Source organism: Lingula anatina, chromosome 2, assembly GCF_051362555.1.
Source record: "Lingula anatina isolate TDL-2025a chromosome 2, LinAna3.0, whole genome shotgun sequence".
In the NCBI taxonomy this organism is placed as follows: Eukaryota; Metazoa; Brachiopoda; class Lingulata; order Lingulida; family Lingulidae; genus Lingula; species Lingula anatina.
Genome location: NC_141768.1, coordinates 27,746,396 through 27,762,408, shown reverse-complemented (window position 1 = coordinate 27,762,408; position 16,013 = coordinate 27,746,396). Strand labels below are relative to the sequence as shown.

General features: G+C 39.0%; 1 protein-coding gene across 2 annotated transcripts; it reads right to left on the bottom strand.

Annotated features, from left to right (window-relative positions):
• Positions 1–3,008: 3,008 nt before the first annotated feature.
• Positions 3,009–12,999, bottom strand: LOC106181451 (cephalotocin receptor 2-like). Of its 2 annotated transcripts, none has more exons than XM_087007204.1 (3): positions 12,456–12,999; positions 4,348–5,420; positions 3,009–4,083 (listed from the first exon to the last, which is right to left on the bottom strand). In XM_087007204.1, exons 2-3 carry the CDS (start codon positions 5,363–5,365, stop codon positions 3,731–3,733), a joined length of 1,371 nt encoding a protein of 456 aa, XP_086863330.1. In that variant the 5' UTR covers positions 5,366–5,420; positions 12,456–12,999; the 3' UTR covers positions 3,009–3,730. The 2 variants fall into 2 exon arrangements, with proteins under 2 accessions (XP_086863330.1, XP_013421283.2); XM_013565829.2 differs by having other exon boundaries at positions 12,612–12,999.
• Positions 13,000–16,013: the final 3,014 nt, after the last annotated feature.

Here is a 16,013-nt window from a genome sequence, read left to right as displayed (position 1 = left end):
TCTTTTGCTCTGCACTTCAGAAGTTTTCAAAAACCTCAGTTGTATGAAGTCCACTATCCAAAACCCCAAAAACAGATGTGAGATTTTGACTTCAATGTGTTGTCGCTTGCATCGCTTTTTCAAGATGTTATGCTGATTTGTTTGTTTACAGGTCTACCGATTTCGGTTTTAGAACGCTTGGATTGTTGCATGTAGTAAATTATAATCTAGAGTTGCATGAAGATGGCCTCAGACAGCCTATACAACCCATTTAGATTAACATAATCAAAGTGAAAGCCTCATCCTGTGTTTTAGGGACCACTCCCACAGATATTTGGATCGATGTATCTCCACGGGGAGCTCTCTAAATTGCTATCTGCTATGGGCAAGGCCGAGCATGCAAGAAAGTTAATTACCCCCCTAGCTGATTCGATAGGCGTGACAGACATTTAAGCCTCTTAAGCTGAAAGCAATTTAGCGTGAACCCCCAGGGAGTTAGGTCGATCCAGATGGTTCGATCTAGGCATAGGAACCCAGTCTTAGAATACACTTGCCTCTGTCGATACTGGAAACGGGTGGAAAGCATAACTTAATAAAATGAATCTAAAGGATGTATGCCATTAGCAACAGTTTTTAATTAGTTTGCCGCTTCTTTAACGTTTTGCAATGGCTTCATTACCGATTGTAAGGGCAACTTAACGCTGAATCTCAACATTTGATTTGATTGCATTTAAGTATGTCTACCATTCCATGTTTTAAGGTTTTTAACTTCAGTCCTAAATAAAACCGCATGGTTCTTTGTTGACATAAATTAGCATTCCTTTACCTAGGCATCGGAGTGGAAATTAAGGAGTTTGAAACAGTGTTTAATGGAGTTTAAAAACAGTGGAATGAGTATTTAAATTGACCGTGAAATATAACCACCCTCGCACGCTACGCTGGTCTATCTTTAAGATAAATGCCAGCGTTCACTGAAACGCCCTTCTTCGTTATCTTGAATCCCTCACTCGTTCGGTATATAAGGTCAAGTCAGGGGTGCAAATCTAAAATGATGTTCCAAGAAAGTTCAGTTTTCAAGGCGCATTGCTCTTTTCATCAATAAACTGCCTTCGGTTATTCAGTTTGAGAAAAGGACACGGTCATTTTTGATTTAATGAAAATCCACGTGTTGTTGAAAATAAATCTGGCATCTTATACAGGAAAGGGACTCGGGGAAGGGGGTGCTTCCAGATCAATTATTTTCATGCCGTTTTTATTAGTTTTTCTGACACTTAGACTGGGTTCCTGTCCCTAGATCGGTCTAACAGGGTGGGACCATCTCCATGAGGTTTCTCGCTAAATTGCTTTCATCTTAAGTGGCTTAGATGTCCGGGACGCCTACTTAAGCTGCTAAACGATAGTTAATTACCCCCTATCAGCTTCAGTGGATGTGACAGACATCTAAGCCGTTCAAGTTAATTGCAATTAAGTGAGAGTCCCCTTGGTCGATCTAAAGTTAGTACGATAGTCTCTGGGAATGGTCTCTAATACAAATTTCAATGTCATAGACTGCATTCGCACAGATTTTAGATCGATCTATCTCCCTGGGGAGTCTCACTAGATTGGTGTCAGCTTAACCGGCTTAAATGCCTGTCCCGCCTACTAAAAGGGGGTATTAACTGTAGTGCGCGCTCGGCTGACAGCAATTTAGCGTGAACCCCAGGGAGTTAGGTCGATCCAGATGGATCGATCTAAATCTATGGGAATGCAGTCATAGTAAATGCTCAATACATTGTTTGGTTTACAAGTGAAGTTGGGAACATTTTGTATAAAAAATGGAGAATTTGCCAGGGACAGCAATACAGACCGAAGAAGCTAGTAGACAGATGAAGTACATATTAAGAAAGGACTCTCGGTACTCATTACAATGTTTTTGATTTACAGTGCACATTTCATGATATTACAAGTGGTTATGAGGCATTCCATTTTAGACGATTTAATTCGAAGAGCACGTCAAAGATCCTGGTCGTGACTAAGGGCCGATTCGGTAGGCGTGACAGACATTTAAACCGGTTAAGTTGATAGCAATTTAGTAAGACTCCCCAGGGAGTTTGACCAATCCAGATGGATCGATCTACGCATGGGAACCCAGTCTAAAATGCAAAACTTTTGCGAAGTGCAATCATTCAGGTTTGTGATCAAATGATTATAGACATTTTGAGGTTTACGCACATTAAAAATGTCTTTTATGCATGCGTGCGTTTCAAAGTTGTTTGAAATCAAGGTAGGTTCTAACTCACCAAGGCGAAATTGCGATCTGAGTTTCGTCAAGGTTAAATTAAAAAGAAAATATACAAATTACCCAATTGCATATCTGTAAAGTTTAGTGTCCAGAACTGTATCTCTGATTACTTTCTCAGTAGTTGGACGTTCTTATTACTAGCCTCTATTTAGGCGATATACTTGCCCCACCCACACACACACACCTATTGTCTTAGGAAAGGTACCTGGATAGCCACATTCCCTGATGAAGATGTTCTGCTAGACATTGAAATATTGCAGCTAAAAACTATTCCAATATTAAGCTGTTGACTGAAAAAAAATTACTTTATTCTTATAACATAACACAGCTGATGAAATTCTTCTCTGAACAGCAAAAGTTTGTTTTAAAGATTCTTTAGAAATTCTTCTATGGGCATTTTAGGGACCATGCCCAGACCCTATCGTACTAACTGTGGATCGATCTTTCTCCGAGGGGATTCTCGCTAAATTGCAATCAACTTAAGCGTCTTAGATGTCTGCGACGCCTACTGAAGCTGCTAGAGGGTAATTAATTATCGTTTAGCAGCTTCAGTAGGCGTGCCAGACATCTAAGCCGCTTAAGCTGAAAGCAAATTAGCGAGAAACTCCTCGGAGATGGATCGATCCTGTTAGATTGATCTAGGTATGGGAACCCAGTCTTGTTGATGAAATAACGTAAACCTTAAAAATCAGTTGGAAACTGGCACGAGCATACATATTTACACTATCTAGAACTAATAGAAAAGCAGTAAGGTCTTTTCCATTTCAATATTCCCCAGTCGGAACTCCAATCTCAATCTCGTTTGGGTAGATTTGGAATACAACTGGATGCCAATCTTTGACTGTGATATTCATATTTAATTTGAGATGTTAAGCTTAGCAATTTTATCCGCAGCGGTGGTCCGACACCGGAATAGTCGAAACTAATCAAAATGTAGAAACTACAAATTGTTGACATTTATTTTGTTTCAATGCAAACAAAAAAGTTCGTGCCTACTGTTAATATGTTATACATTCAACGCTTATGAAGGAAATTAACTTAATATAAGGAGTAAATAATGCTTGTTCCGCTCCACTAAGTTCTTTGCTCTTGATAAAGAAAATACCGGCACAAGCACTATAAACCGCATTTTACGACAAAACGATAAATATATTAGTTACATAATGCAAATCAAAGATAATTTGTATGGTTGAGACATATATAGTTCATCAAACAAATGCGACATTGTCCTTTTCACAGTAATATTCTATGAAATACTTGGAATCCTTTCAAAATCCATGTACGTTAATGAAAAAGTCCATTTTCCTCACTATCAAGAGTGCGCTGTTTGAGTGATGGAGCTGACATACAGATAAGGCATACAGCCGTAGAATTAATTTAAAAGTTGGAGCTTGTAAAGTTCATACTAATGAAAAAAAGGGACCAATTCACACCACTGACGCGTCAGTCTAACCCTTCGAAATCCTCCAGTCACACCCCGGAGACGCTGTTGGAGCTTTTTTTCGCGACCCCCAGTTTAAGTCCAGTGATGTCCGTGTCCATGACGACTTTGGTCTTTGTCAGCACTGACATTGAAGTGAGACTGGACGACCGACTGTCGAAGCGAGTCCTCCGAGAAGACTGCCCGTAACTTGAAGTAGGCAGCGGGTGAAAGCCCGCGTCAGCGGCGGTTCGGTTGCAGTTGTGAGAGCTCGCGCGCTGGGAGCTTTTCGACGGACAAGGCAGGATTTGTCGAATAAGATTACTATTAAATATCAAATAAATCCATGGATTGCAGCAGCTGTTCAAGCTAGCTAATAGGATGATTACCACGAAAGCAGCATCTGGAAAAAGACGCATGTCGTTATGTCCTGATTTTGAGGGGATATTAAAGTGTAAAAACACCAAAAATTATTAAACATGTAGACTTGGCACGATTGCAGACACTAAATAACTTATTATGATTATACACCCTTATTTGATTTAAACTCAATAAGCTATGTTATGCCTTTACCAGGGAATATCGACGAATAACACCATTTTATAAATAACTAAACAAATTAAATAAAAGTAAAACCTAAATAATCATTTGGGTGAAAATGCAATACCTCCCTCAGGCGCTGTTTCATCATACAACCACCATAACTGAATTACAAAAAATGGTGTCCAGCAGGCAACATAGGCGATGATAATGGTAAAAGTTAATTTAATCGTTTTGACCTTGGCCCGAGATAGCCTCGTTCTGCCGTGTGCTCTAGGGGTGGTTGTATCATCATCCTCATTCCCCGAAGGAATCGAAGAAGGACAATTAAATGTCACAGCTGCAGTGCCAGAGTTCCTGCTGCCGGTGCTGAGTCTTCCTGAAGGGTTTCCCCATACCTCCCAGCAAATACGTCCGTATACAAATATCAGAATAACCAAGGGGATAAAAAAGAGTAGAATGGCAAATGTGGTTATGTACGCCTTTAGCACCCATGGTGGGAGAAATTCGTAGATGTGAGTACAGTCGTATATTCCACAACCATACGGGGAGACCTCCCTATAACTGAACAGGGCTAATTGTGGAGTACTGACTAAAGCTGCCAGTCCCCACGCAATGCCTATCATAGTGTTAACCTTTCTTGTGCTCCAAGCGTAGTTAGACAGAGGATGGCAAATGGCGTAGTATCTGTCCACCCCGGTCATCACCAAGACGTAACACGACAAATATAGCACAAACACTTGAAAGTACTTGACAATTCGACAAAGGCCGTCATTACTGACTTGGAACCTGAATGTAATGTCCGTCGCCAATTGGGGCAGTATGTTCCACACGGCCACCAAGAGATCAGAAATACTCAGATGCATGATAAAGTAATGCATGCGAGAGAGTTTCTTCTTGTACAGGTACAGCGCCACCAGAACGCACACATTCCCAAATATGGCCATAAAAAACACAGCACCGAGGACGCCAATTTCCGTTCTGACGAGCCATTCTACTCGAACCGGTACGCTGCAATTCGTCGCATTCAGAGAAGTAATGTTCAAAATTGGCGCTGCAACAGGTTCCTTGACAGTTGGTAATAGCGCAGCACCCTCTTGGCCCGCGTTGGATGTAAGAAAAGTCGTTGTAGTTATAGTATCCATCTTTGTCTTCAGAGAGCTCAGATGCAATTTGGAAGAAGGCTCGAGTAGATTGGTGCTATGGAAGATAAAAAGTGTATAATTAGTACAATCAGTGCTTCATTTTTGTAAACATCCCATTAAAACGAAACCGTTTTCAATTTGAAAAGCAAAAATAAAACCAAAATGTACCAATTTGAACGCTCCCTAAGAGTCATTTACCCTGAAATAATTCACTTTGTCCTGGCAAATGTTTGACTCAGAGTGAAAAATTAAAACATCAGATACTACATGCGATTGGACATATAATTTTCCGAGAAATCTCTATCAATGAGAAAAGACCATTCCCCAATGACTTCCAAACGCTCCTATCTCATACACAATTCTGATACCGTCTTTGGAACGAATATCCCTGATGAATGTAACTTTATGTGTCCGTCTTAATTTCTTGTGGTTATCATTCCAAGTGCCAAGCAATCGTCTCTAGAACAACTCTGACCTTCGGTTCCAGACGGCAAGCTCTTCAGCAAAATGTCACGCGCTTTATACTCTGCCGCCATCGAGAAATATATTTTTTTCATTAAAAAACTGTTAACGAGCATTTTTCATGGCGCTCCTGCCATATTTAGAAAGAGAGTTCAGGGGGAAATGGGGCGTATAACAATGTGTCTCAAGATTAATGAGATGGTTGAAAGGAGGTATAGGGTAGATACTAATGAAGCTATCTGAAAGCAAAAGGAAATTATAGGCTATTATCGCAAAACAACATAAAACAAAAAATAGCCATGATTCTGTAACTTGCGGGCAAATGATTGTTTTTCTTCTTAGGTGGCAACGTAAGTGCTCAAGCCTACGGTGGCTAATAGACCCACCGTCTTATCAAAACCTATACTACAGTTATTCTTGTAGACAAATTTCAAAAATCTACTATAAAATCAATTACGATTGGAGCAGATCGGCATCAGTGAGATCAAAAATGTATTCTCATGTTACCATGGTAATACATTTTTGGTCAGATTTGTATACAGGGACACTTAGCAAAGAAGCAACCTTGTTCGTGGGACACACTACGCATGCTTGACTCATGGGATGGGAAACCATGTAAAAATCAAGTAAACCAGATCCCTTACTTAAATGAGAGTATCATTCGAAGCACCCCTTTGTCTATTACGTTTCCTGTAATAAGTTATATCACATTAAAAGAAGCATTCAATTTGAATTAGAAAAAATTACGTGGTTACGCCTATGGTTATTTCAAAATTCATCAGATAGTACGTAGCAACAGATGTGGATCTGGTACAATTATGCGAAAGAAAGGCTGATGATGCACCTCATCTGTTGCAATCCACGTATTTAGAGCAATTTTGACGGCCGAATCCATAATTACGTTTTAACACCACTTTTTTTACGCTTAAGACGCATAACCGTGTAGATGGCACGAAGCCCTGAGGAAGCTCTTGCAGAGTCGTTTGAAGAAACCGACAAACAAGAGATGATCTGATAAAAAGGCAACTTTAGATAATTGCAAACTCTGCAGAAATTCACTTTATGGTCGACAGAAGTTTGCGCCGCGGGATTTTCGCGGAAGTATTTAGTACTAGTTTACCGATAGGTGCAACAGAGTAAACATGGCTTTATGTTCGACCCATTAAGTTTCCGCAAAGTATCCGAGTGCATAAATTTAGTTTGAACTTAAGAAAACACACACATGCTGATAATGGTAGTAAGTGATGTTCTGAACATGCAGGCCTTACGCCGTACCCAATATAACCGGAAAAGGTCGGCCTATTTGAGCAATATTTCATCAAACCTTAAATCAATTTGGGTTTGATCTTGAATTACAAATCATATGGTTAACAGATACGATCACTGCCCGCCATTTGGCCCACTCAGATCTCACACAAACTGCTTCAAAATTCTCTTTGTTCGCTGGCAGAGCTCCATGACTCAAACTGTAAAAGAAATTTGGGTTCTTTTGATTGGTTTCTGTTTTATAAGGGTAAACGGAATTTAAAAACACGGAGTCATTTTGATTTATTGTAGATAAAGATCGATGGTTTCGTGTTGCAAATAATTAGCTCATGTGCTCACGATCTCTGTTTTTCATTACCACATAATCTGTCTTATTTTCTTTATACGACGTATTTCTTTTCGGCATTACTTTGTAGGCAGCATGGTACTATGATGATTAATTGTATGAATACTGATTATACGAGGATATAGACAAAAAATGGAAAAAAAACTAATCGGATACCAGATTTTTAATGTACCAAATTCCTTAATTTTTCACCCACCAAAATGTCAGTTGACAAACGACGTTCTGTACAACTGCACTTGTATGAAACGCTATATACGTTTTATTAAAATGATACATTTCTGAAATTCGTACTTATCAGTTTAACACATGGAGAAATTTAAATAAAATATCGATGTCGTTGGTGTCACCCTAAATTTCACTGTTGAAACTTGACAATCTTTTTAAGTTAGATTTTTCAAACGCACACCTTCACGCTTTGTTATGGAAACGCAATAATGACTGATATTTTTGGAATCACGGTATTCATTTATTTATTTATTTTTGTGCCCTTAACATATATGTTGGACTGTGATGGAATCAAATTTTCCTCTTATGCTCAGAAATTTAATAGCATCTTTGTACGTGCAATCGCTGGAGTAGATATTTCAGTCAGCTTTATATCAAGGTCACGCTGTCACGATTATGACAAGGATGCGCAATGACTTATCTAGAATTACTGAACCGTTATGAGTCCTGGTAATTGGCTCAACCAGATGGAGTTGCTACGATTTCATGCCATTTCCTCAGACATCCAGGTATGGCGATCTCTGACAACAGCACCAAACAAAGGATAAACTCGTTTATTACCATGCATCATGACGCATTCCTATAATATCATGAGGTAAGAGAAGAGGTGATTAGAGCGACAATTCAATAGCTAACACGTGTTAGTCCGACCACACATAGAAGCGTTACCAATTCGATAAAAAGCATCCCTTATTTTCTGGGTTTAATAGACCTTCACCTCATTCCAGTTATCAGCAGGGACCGGTGTAATGTGACAGAGAGCCCCCCATAACAGAGAGTCCGCTTCCCATTTATTTGTACAGGTGAGCCTCGCCCTAGATTTTGACCTACTTAGGTCAGGCTAACCCTAACCATTATAACTATATGGAGGGCACTTTCTGTTACACGGACCCTCAGTTTCGTTACACCAGTTTTCCAAAACATTTTATAGACGGGAAACGGTCCCAGTTTTAGATCTCAAATTTAGTCTTCTTTATTTCAAGATAAATCCACAGTAGTTCAAATAGATAAAGTGAGCGTTAGTCTGAAACTTTAGATACAGACTAACATATGTTTTTCCTGTAATGAAAGGGGTACAAAATTTCATTTGATTGGAATATTTCATATGAAACAAGTCCCAAAAGAGAATTTTCGATATCTTTTAAACCCGGGATGAGTAAAATAAGAATAGAGGAGAATGTTCACATCTCGGCGAATGCGCGTGTAAATACGTGATTGTATTTTTGTCTCACAAACAACTTGTTTATGAACCATGGACGTTTTCTACCCTCCAGCGACACCACAAAATGATTTTTCGTTAGATGACCACAAACATGTCTCTGGCTAATACTTGACAGTTTTTTTTTCTATGAAGTGAGAATTTTGCATGTAATTTATGCCATCAATCAGCTAGTATCTGGTGGACATATACAGCACACTTGTTTATGAGTCATGAAGCATCCCAAGACACCGTAAAAGGTTGCAAGTGCAACACAAGCACATTTTTAATTTAAAGTTGCCAAAGCCTGATACACATCTTATAGTAAAACTTTAAGCTTTTTTTTTCTTTTTGCTTTTTCATGTGCATTTAACCATTTTCATCAATAACTTTCGAACGTGTCTATACAGCATTTCCAAATATCGAGATATCCTGTCAAATTGCGTGTTCCTACAATGTTCCTAAATGGAATATCAAAGATTAGCGTGGTTAAAAAGTAAATATCTGCTCGTATCGATGTGCGTTTGACATATATCTGATCACTGGGTTTATTGAAATTTCATGATCGTTCAAGCGTGACAGATCGTAATTTGTTCGGGTTATTGGCAAAGCAGGCTTAGGCGTGTGCTGATTAGGGCAAGCATCTAAGTGAAATAAACTGTTTACCTCTTGCCATTTAAGTGGCAGTTACCGAAGTGTCCATTTGTGGTTTTGCGAATTTTAATCATTTACTTTTGCGTGCGCTCAAAGAGACGAGATGCACGTGTATTACTTTTGCAATTGCGCGGGTTTCGTTCTTATAGTGGCACATATGATATAAATAATGATTAATATGCAAAAAAGTAAAAGGAATAAATGTACATCCTCTTTGGTCCCTAACAGATGAACCTTTTTCCTTTAAAAATTGTGAGCCAATAGTAGCTTGGAGGCAAGATCAGCATTAAGATCAGCATACATATGACGCTGTGGTTGTTAGAAGTTATTGTTTCAGAAAAAAATTATAGTAACGGGGTATGTACTTGAGCTGCATCATTTCGTCGCCCTTTTACCCAATTTTAAGAAGCAAGTTTGGGAATATCGGCTACAGCTTTACTTCAACCTATTGAATAGCTCCGTTATTATTGTTTACTATCATGCCGCATATCAAAATTATCCACTTCATTTCTTTGGTTAGTCAGCATGATTTTCGATTAGAAAAAAGAAACAAGGCTATTACCTACAATAACAGACATGCTACTACTAGTATACCTCTTAATAAAGCAGCGTACGTATTATCTAGCTTGTACGTGGGCACGATTTTGAGAATGATGGCAACGTACACTGTTTGTGACCCCGCTTCGCACGGTGCATTTTCACAGCAACGAACTCCAGAGTGCATCCTAACTTGCCTACCCTGCTGGGCTCATATTATGTGAACAGGCTTTGTTATTATGGAAGTTGATTACAATCGGTGATGGAGGACTGCTTAGCCATAATGTGAACCAGGGATGGGTTGAATGCAATCGAGGCAAGTTTCCCCGAATTAAAGCTAGTGGGGTTGTATAATAAATGCGGCCTTGTTTGGCCAAATATCGAACAACCAATATTCTTTGTTCCCTTCTTTCTTGTTGTGAATGGGATTATGAAAGTTTGTGGTGCACTAGGAAGGAGGAGACATAAAGCAGATATTAACAGCCTTAAATGAACACTTCAGATGAAAAAAATCATACAATTACGATTCACGGGACCAGAGTCTTATGCCTAATATCCAATCTGTCATGCCAGGTTGCCATGTCGAATTTGCATCGATATTCTTCACGGATTTTCATCCATGAGACGTATTCTCTGCGAGACACAGACGCGCAGCCGGCGTCTCTGATGGTTCTTATTAAAAAACTCCGAGGGAGTTATTTTCACCGGTTTAATCAGGATAATATATGGACATTTATTCTTTAGAAATTGCATTCTCAAAATGACAACATTGGTAGTAACGCTGATTTAAGTTTTTTTTTTAATTCATAGAGTTGAAAACTCTTCGTCACATTTTGTAGAGGCTAAGAGCTTCACATCGTCTTGCAAGTCACAGTGTACGAAAAATAAAATCTATAGTAATGGAATGCAACATTTCGCAATGGACTAATTGACGAAGGAATGCAAGTTCCTATTAACGCAAGCTCATTTTTCGTACTACAGAAGAGGAAATTAGGCGTGTCCGTGTGAATAGATATATCGTTTCCAAGGCCTACAGTCTCTTTGGGGATAAAAGATAATTTAAAAGGAATTAAAAGAAACTATTGAAAGGCTTAATGAAAGAATTCTGCTCTAAACGCGTTACCAGGAAGTAACCGTGGCGTTCGTCGAAACAATCTGTAAATTCTGACGTAGTACCTGCGTTCCGGAAGACAATGCGTGCTGTTTCACCCATTTATGCCCGTGCTAGAAAAGTGTGGTTATTTTTCTTGATGTCGAAAATAGTACAAATACTTGCTCAACATGTGCATCAACGCAATACCCCAGTGTTCGCTTTCCGGCTGTCCCTGTATAAGTAACTGTCGCCACTGTGCTGCAAGCTGAGTTCCCATTCATTTGAGAATTTGACTATTCAAACCAGTAAAAGCATTCGCCCACAGTGAAGGGGCTGTAAGGCACACCGCAATCATTTAAATCACATTAAAAGAAAAAAGTGAAAAAGTTATCTTGGCCCTAAAGAATGAAATAGCCAATAACAAGGAAGCGCTAATGTTACATGATTGCAAACAGCAACGCGGCTCAAATTCAACCAAGACTAACCACAAATATGGAACGTGCAGGATAGAGGTTCTTGAATTTTGTAAAATTCCTTTATTCAAATAATCTCGTCAAGCAACCCTATCAGGACTTCGAAAATACAAAAAACACCGGAAGGCTGATGGAAAATGCAAAGAAGCGTGCCAAAATAACGCGGTGCACAAGCATCGAGACGAATACTTGAAACTCTGTTGGGTGCAAACATGGAGAGGGGGAGAGAACAGTTATGGTGTCTCGGGTTCTGACGCCTGGTCTATGTTGACTCTGGCTTACGTGCACTCTGTCATATTATAATACCACTTAGAAAGAGACGTAAGAGAAGGTCATATTGTGTAACCCACCCAAGTATATCTAAGCATTGTTTTTGTGATCTTACATCGGTGAATAAAAACAGCTACTGAAAATAATATAGACAAAACATCAAATCGGTAAACAAACTTTAAGTGTTTTTAACTGGGTTGGATTGTACGTAATGTTTTGAGTTCATAATAAGGATGTTTTGAAAGAAAAATACACGGTTCTCTTTCTCACCCGCATTTGCGGTCTCCGTCAAAGTTACAGAATTGTTTAATTGAGACAACTGAGCGTATTACCTTTTTCGTTCCGAACAACTAATAAAAGTTTTCATCGGTTTATCAAAATGACTACGCAATAGTAACTACATGTAATTCGTAACAGCTTCACCTTGTATCATTCACAATTTTGATATATTCTTTTTACATTGAGATCCCCATGAAATTCAGAAAATGGAAATTTACCACTTAATCGGTTATTCTGTATCAAACAATATCCTCTAATAGCTTATGGCCCTTCATCATTATACTTACCTTCATTAGAAATTTGCACATCAATTTATCGGGAGGTCACTCCTGTTTCTTGCCTCCTTGTGTCTTTTTGGAGTAAAAAAACATATTATACAGATTGCACTTGAATTTTGTCGATGCAATCTATTAAATGGCTAAAAATCGCCCCGTTAGGCCTACCTCTTGGGCTTAGCTGCATGTAGAAATTCTCAACAAGTTGCTTCCTTTTTCCCCGGCCGGTGCAATTATTAGAGACATGGCCAACAGGATTGCTTTCACTGTGTCAGTTTCAATTCAAAGCAAAATGGACTGATCCCCGAGTTGGGTTTTAAGATTTTTAGCTCCAGCCTTCCATTCTGTGTAGTTGTATCTGAGGACAGGCCGCCTTAACTGCACCGCAATAACGACGGCGTAACGCCCGAGGCTGCAACACTTTACTTCACCGAGATCGAGTGACTTCAGATTGACTGCTGCACTTATTGAATTTTGAAGCAAGTAATCGTCCATGTAATCGGTTAAGAACACGCTGTTTTGTCGACGATATGCAGACAAACATGTTTTTTTTTCTTTCGGATAAATTCAAATGTGATACTATCTATGTGCTTTTCGGATTTCTCTTTAAGTGTATGCAATAAAACTTGTCTTAACCTAATAATGCGCCATTTTCAGGAGAAAAGCGCCGGGGTTTGGTTCAAACGGCAGGGCACATGTGGCCTTCTTCCATTACGACTAGAAATTAAATTTTGGCAAAATGCAATATTATGTCTGTATGCACTGAGATAATCAGCCAAACCGTCTCAGGCGAGTGCTTAACCGGGTCTGCTGAACAATTATTCATTTAACCTGCGGTCATCGGTCGGATAAGAACCGCAGGAATAATGAATCGGATCTTTAAAAAATATATTTTGTCTCTATTGATTGGCATCGCCATTGGAGTTAGTCTGAGTTCGGAGTAAGTCCAAGCTCGGCACACGCATAATACTCACCTGATGGTTATAACTGAGCAACTTCCGCGTCGTATCACAAAGAAAAATAAATGAAACACTGAAATAATAAATACTTAGCTCAGCGTTCGCTTTTATTTAGATTTCATCTCATGCTGATAAGCAGATGCAAAACAATCAACTTGTATGATATTGCACAACTACTACGGCGCATCCCCCAGTTGTGAACCAAGCCATTAAGCAAAAATACATTCTGTTGTTTTTTATCATTAGTCATTGGACGTATTAACTTTTTTGACACACCGTATAATTCAGCTTGCGAGACAAAATCATTTATTGGGACTTACGTTCCCCATGTCACCTGTGAGTATCGATTCTTTAATTCCATACCATGTAACATACTCAGGTATAATAAAATGAACATGGTAAACGTACAAATTTCCCGTCATTCTATTCTCATGTCAGGCTTTCTTGATATACAGATGTATGTCGAACTCTCGCAAAATTCTGTCATAAATTCAACCTTTGTTTCTTTGTTTTATTTCTTTTTACCAGGTTGGGAGAGCCAATATAAAAATTAACCGCCTATAGAATTAAACTACACGCTGTAGATAACAACTGTTGTTCCTAATCCCATGCATTTGCAATACCACAGAATAGATAAAACATGGCTTGTGCCGTTCTTACAGTAGTCCCGAGTAATGTATAGCTTTGTCGGGAAGCTACATGTACATGTATGCCCATCATGTTGTATTTCTAGTTCCATCACCTCACCCTGACTTTCAGAGGGCACTGGTAAACTTACCTGTCTACCACCGGCATGAGCCTGCAGTGTCTGGAAACGGCAGAGTCACGTTGACAGTAGAATGGTGTGTTCCCAGCGCCCTCTGAAACCCCGGGTAGGCTCATCCTGTCGTTAATTTACAACGTGTTGATATTCTGGCATGAGTCTATCTCGTGATTGATAGACGTGATGGACAGAATGTGTAGCCTTACGTTCACATTTGGATCTTTGGAAAGGATTAGATCCAAAGCTAGATCAATGGCTCACTCTAAGGGTGCTTTCAGATTCAAACGTCGTACTAACTGGGTCGGCCCAATTCTGCGGGGGAATCTTGCTGTTTAAGTGCAAACAGTGGAATCAGCTTAATCAACACACGATAATTAATTACCCCTAACTGCTCGAGGAGGCATGTCAAAAAATTAAGCTGATTCCACTTATTGCACTTTAGCCAGATTCCCCCAAAAAGTTGGACCAACCCAGCTAGTACGATGTGTCAATCTGAATGCGGTCTAAATGATCTCAAACAATAAAGGAGGAATTAGAGGTTGAGAGGGACGTCATGGCAGATTATAATTTTGAGAGGTGGTTACACTTTAGTTACTTAAATATCATAGGCCGTATCCAGAACAGCGGCCTAACTAGTCCACGGATCTAATATGGCCGACCCACTTGAATACTTCCCCACTGGGAATCTGTTTAGTGTCTATTAGCGGATTAGACGGCAAGCTTTTTAGTCGGTCGCCATATTTGGCCCTCGGACTAGTTAGTCCGCCGTTCTGAATGCAGCCATAGTGAGCACATATTTGGTATTTAGAGTGGGAATGTCATGGAACGAAATCTCTCCAAAATAACGTGTGAACACAACTTGATATCTCTTGGCAGGTCATTTAAGCATAATGTGATTTATAATTATTGTCAGTTATTCTCAGTGGTATATATCCCAAAATCATTAATCCTGTGATAAATCATGACCTAACGATATCATACAAGAAGCTGCAATGGTATTATTTTACGTTCAGTGTCTTCGCGCAGTCTGGTGATCTGAGATATGACTTCGAACGTGTGTCTCATTCCACCCCAAGCTTCAGAGGACACGGGAAACTCACATCTCTTCATCTCTATCAGCATGCCTCTACCTCTTCTACCAAGTATTATCACATATATATATATATATATATATATGTGGTCTGGGTGCTCAAGGTGTTAAAACATCCTAAAGAAACTTCATCAGTTTAATATATATATATAATTGCTGCGTTAATGGGATGGCGTAGCTTTTAATTCCAAATTACATAAATTGAATGTCGCAAATAAAATGGTGCGTGGAAACTTGGTACGGAAGCACTGAGAAGCTCAGGTTTCTAATTGAGCTATTTCGCGAGAAAAGTTTATAAAAACTATCGTTTAAAAATGGAGATATACTGTCTCCCTTTGTTACAGTGACAGTAATACCTAAAAAAAAAAACACCTAAAAATTATATCTGGTTTATGGAAGACGACCACATGAAAGTGTTTATCAATATATATATATATTTATATATCTTAAATGTTTTTTCTTCAATTACAATAAATAATAAACAAACAATATGGACTCCGGGTAATATGTTGCACGAATTTAAAAAACTGTCAATATAGCAAGATAAATGAATAAACACATGAAATATAAAAAAACTGCACAAAATATTTTAAATATAGTTTTTTCAATTGGTACTTTTTATTTACTTAGTACTGCCTCACGAAAGCCGACATGGCGCGCACGAATGCTGTAGTTGATCCGAGGTCGATGCGATTGGGGATAGATACTGCGTTAGATCAAGGGCCATGAGCATGGCCCAAACATAAACCTAAGAAGCT

Bases quoted from the DNA above. Each gene is read 5' to 3' on its own strand.
- LOC106181451 (XM_087007204.1), bottom strand. From the start codon at position 5,365: ATGGATACTATAACTACAACGACTTTTCTTACATCCAACGCGGGCCAA. The intron at 4,084-4,347 runs GTATTGCATTTT...GTCTTTTTCCAG, and splicing joins TGAAACAGCGCCTGAGGGAG to ATGCTGCTTTCGTGGTAATC.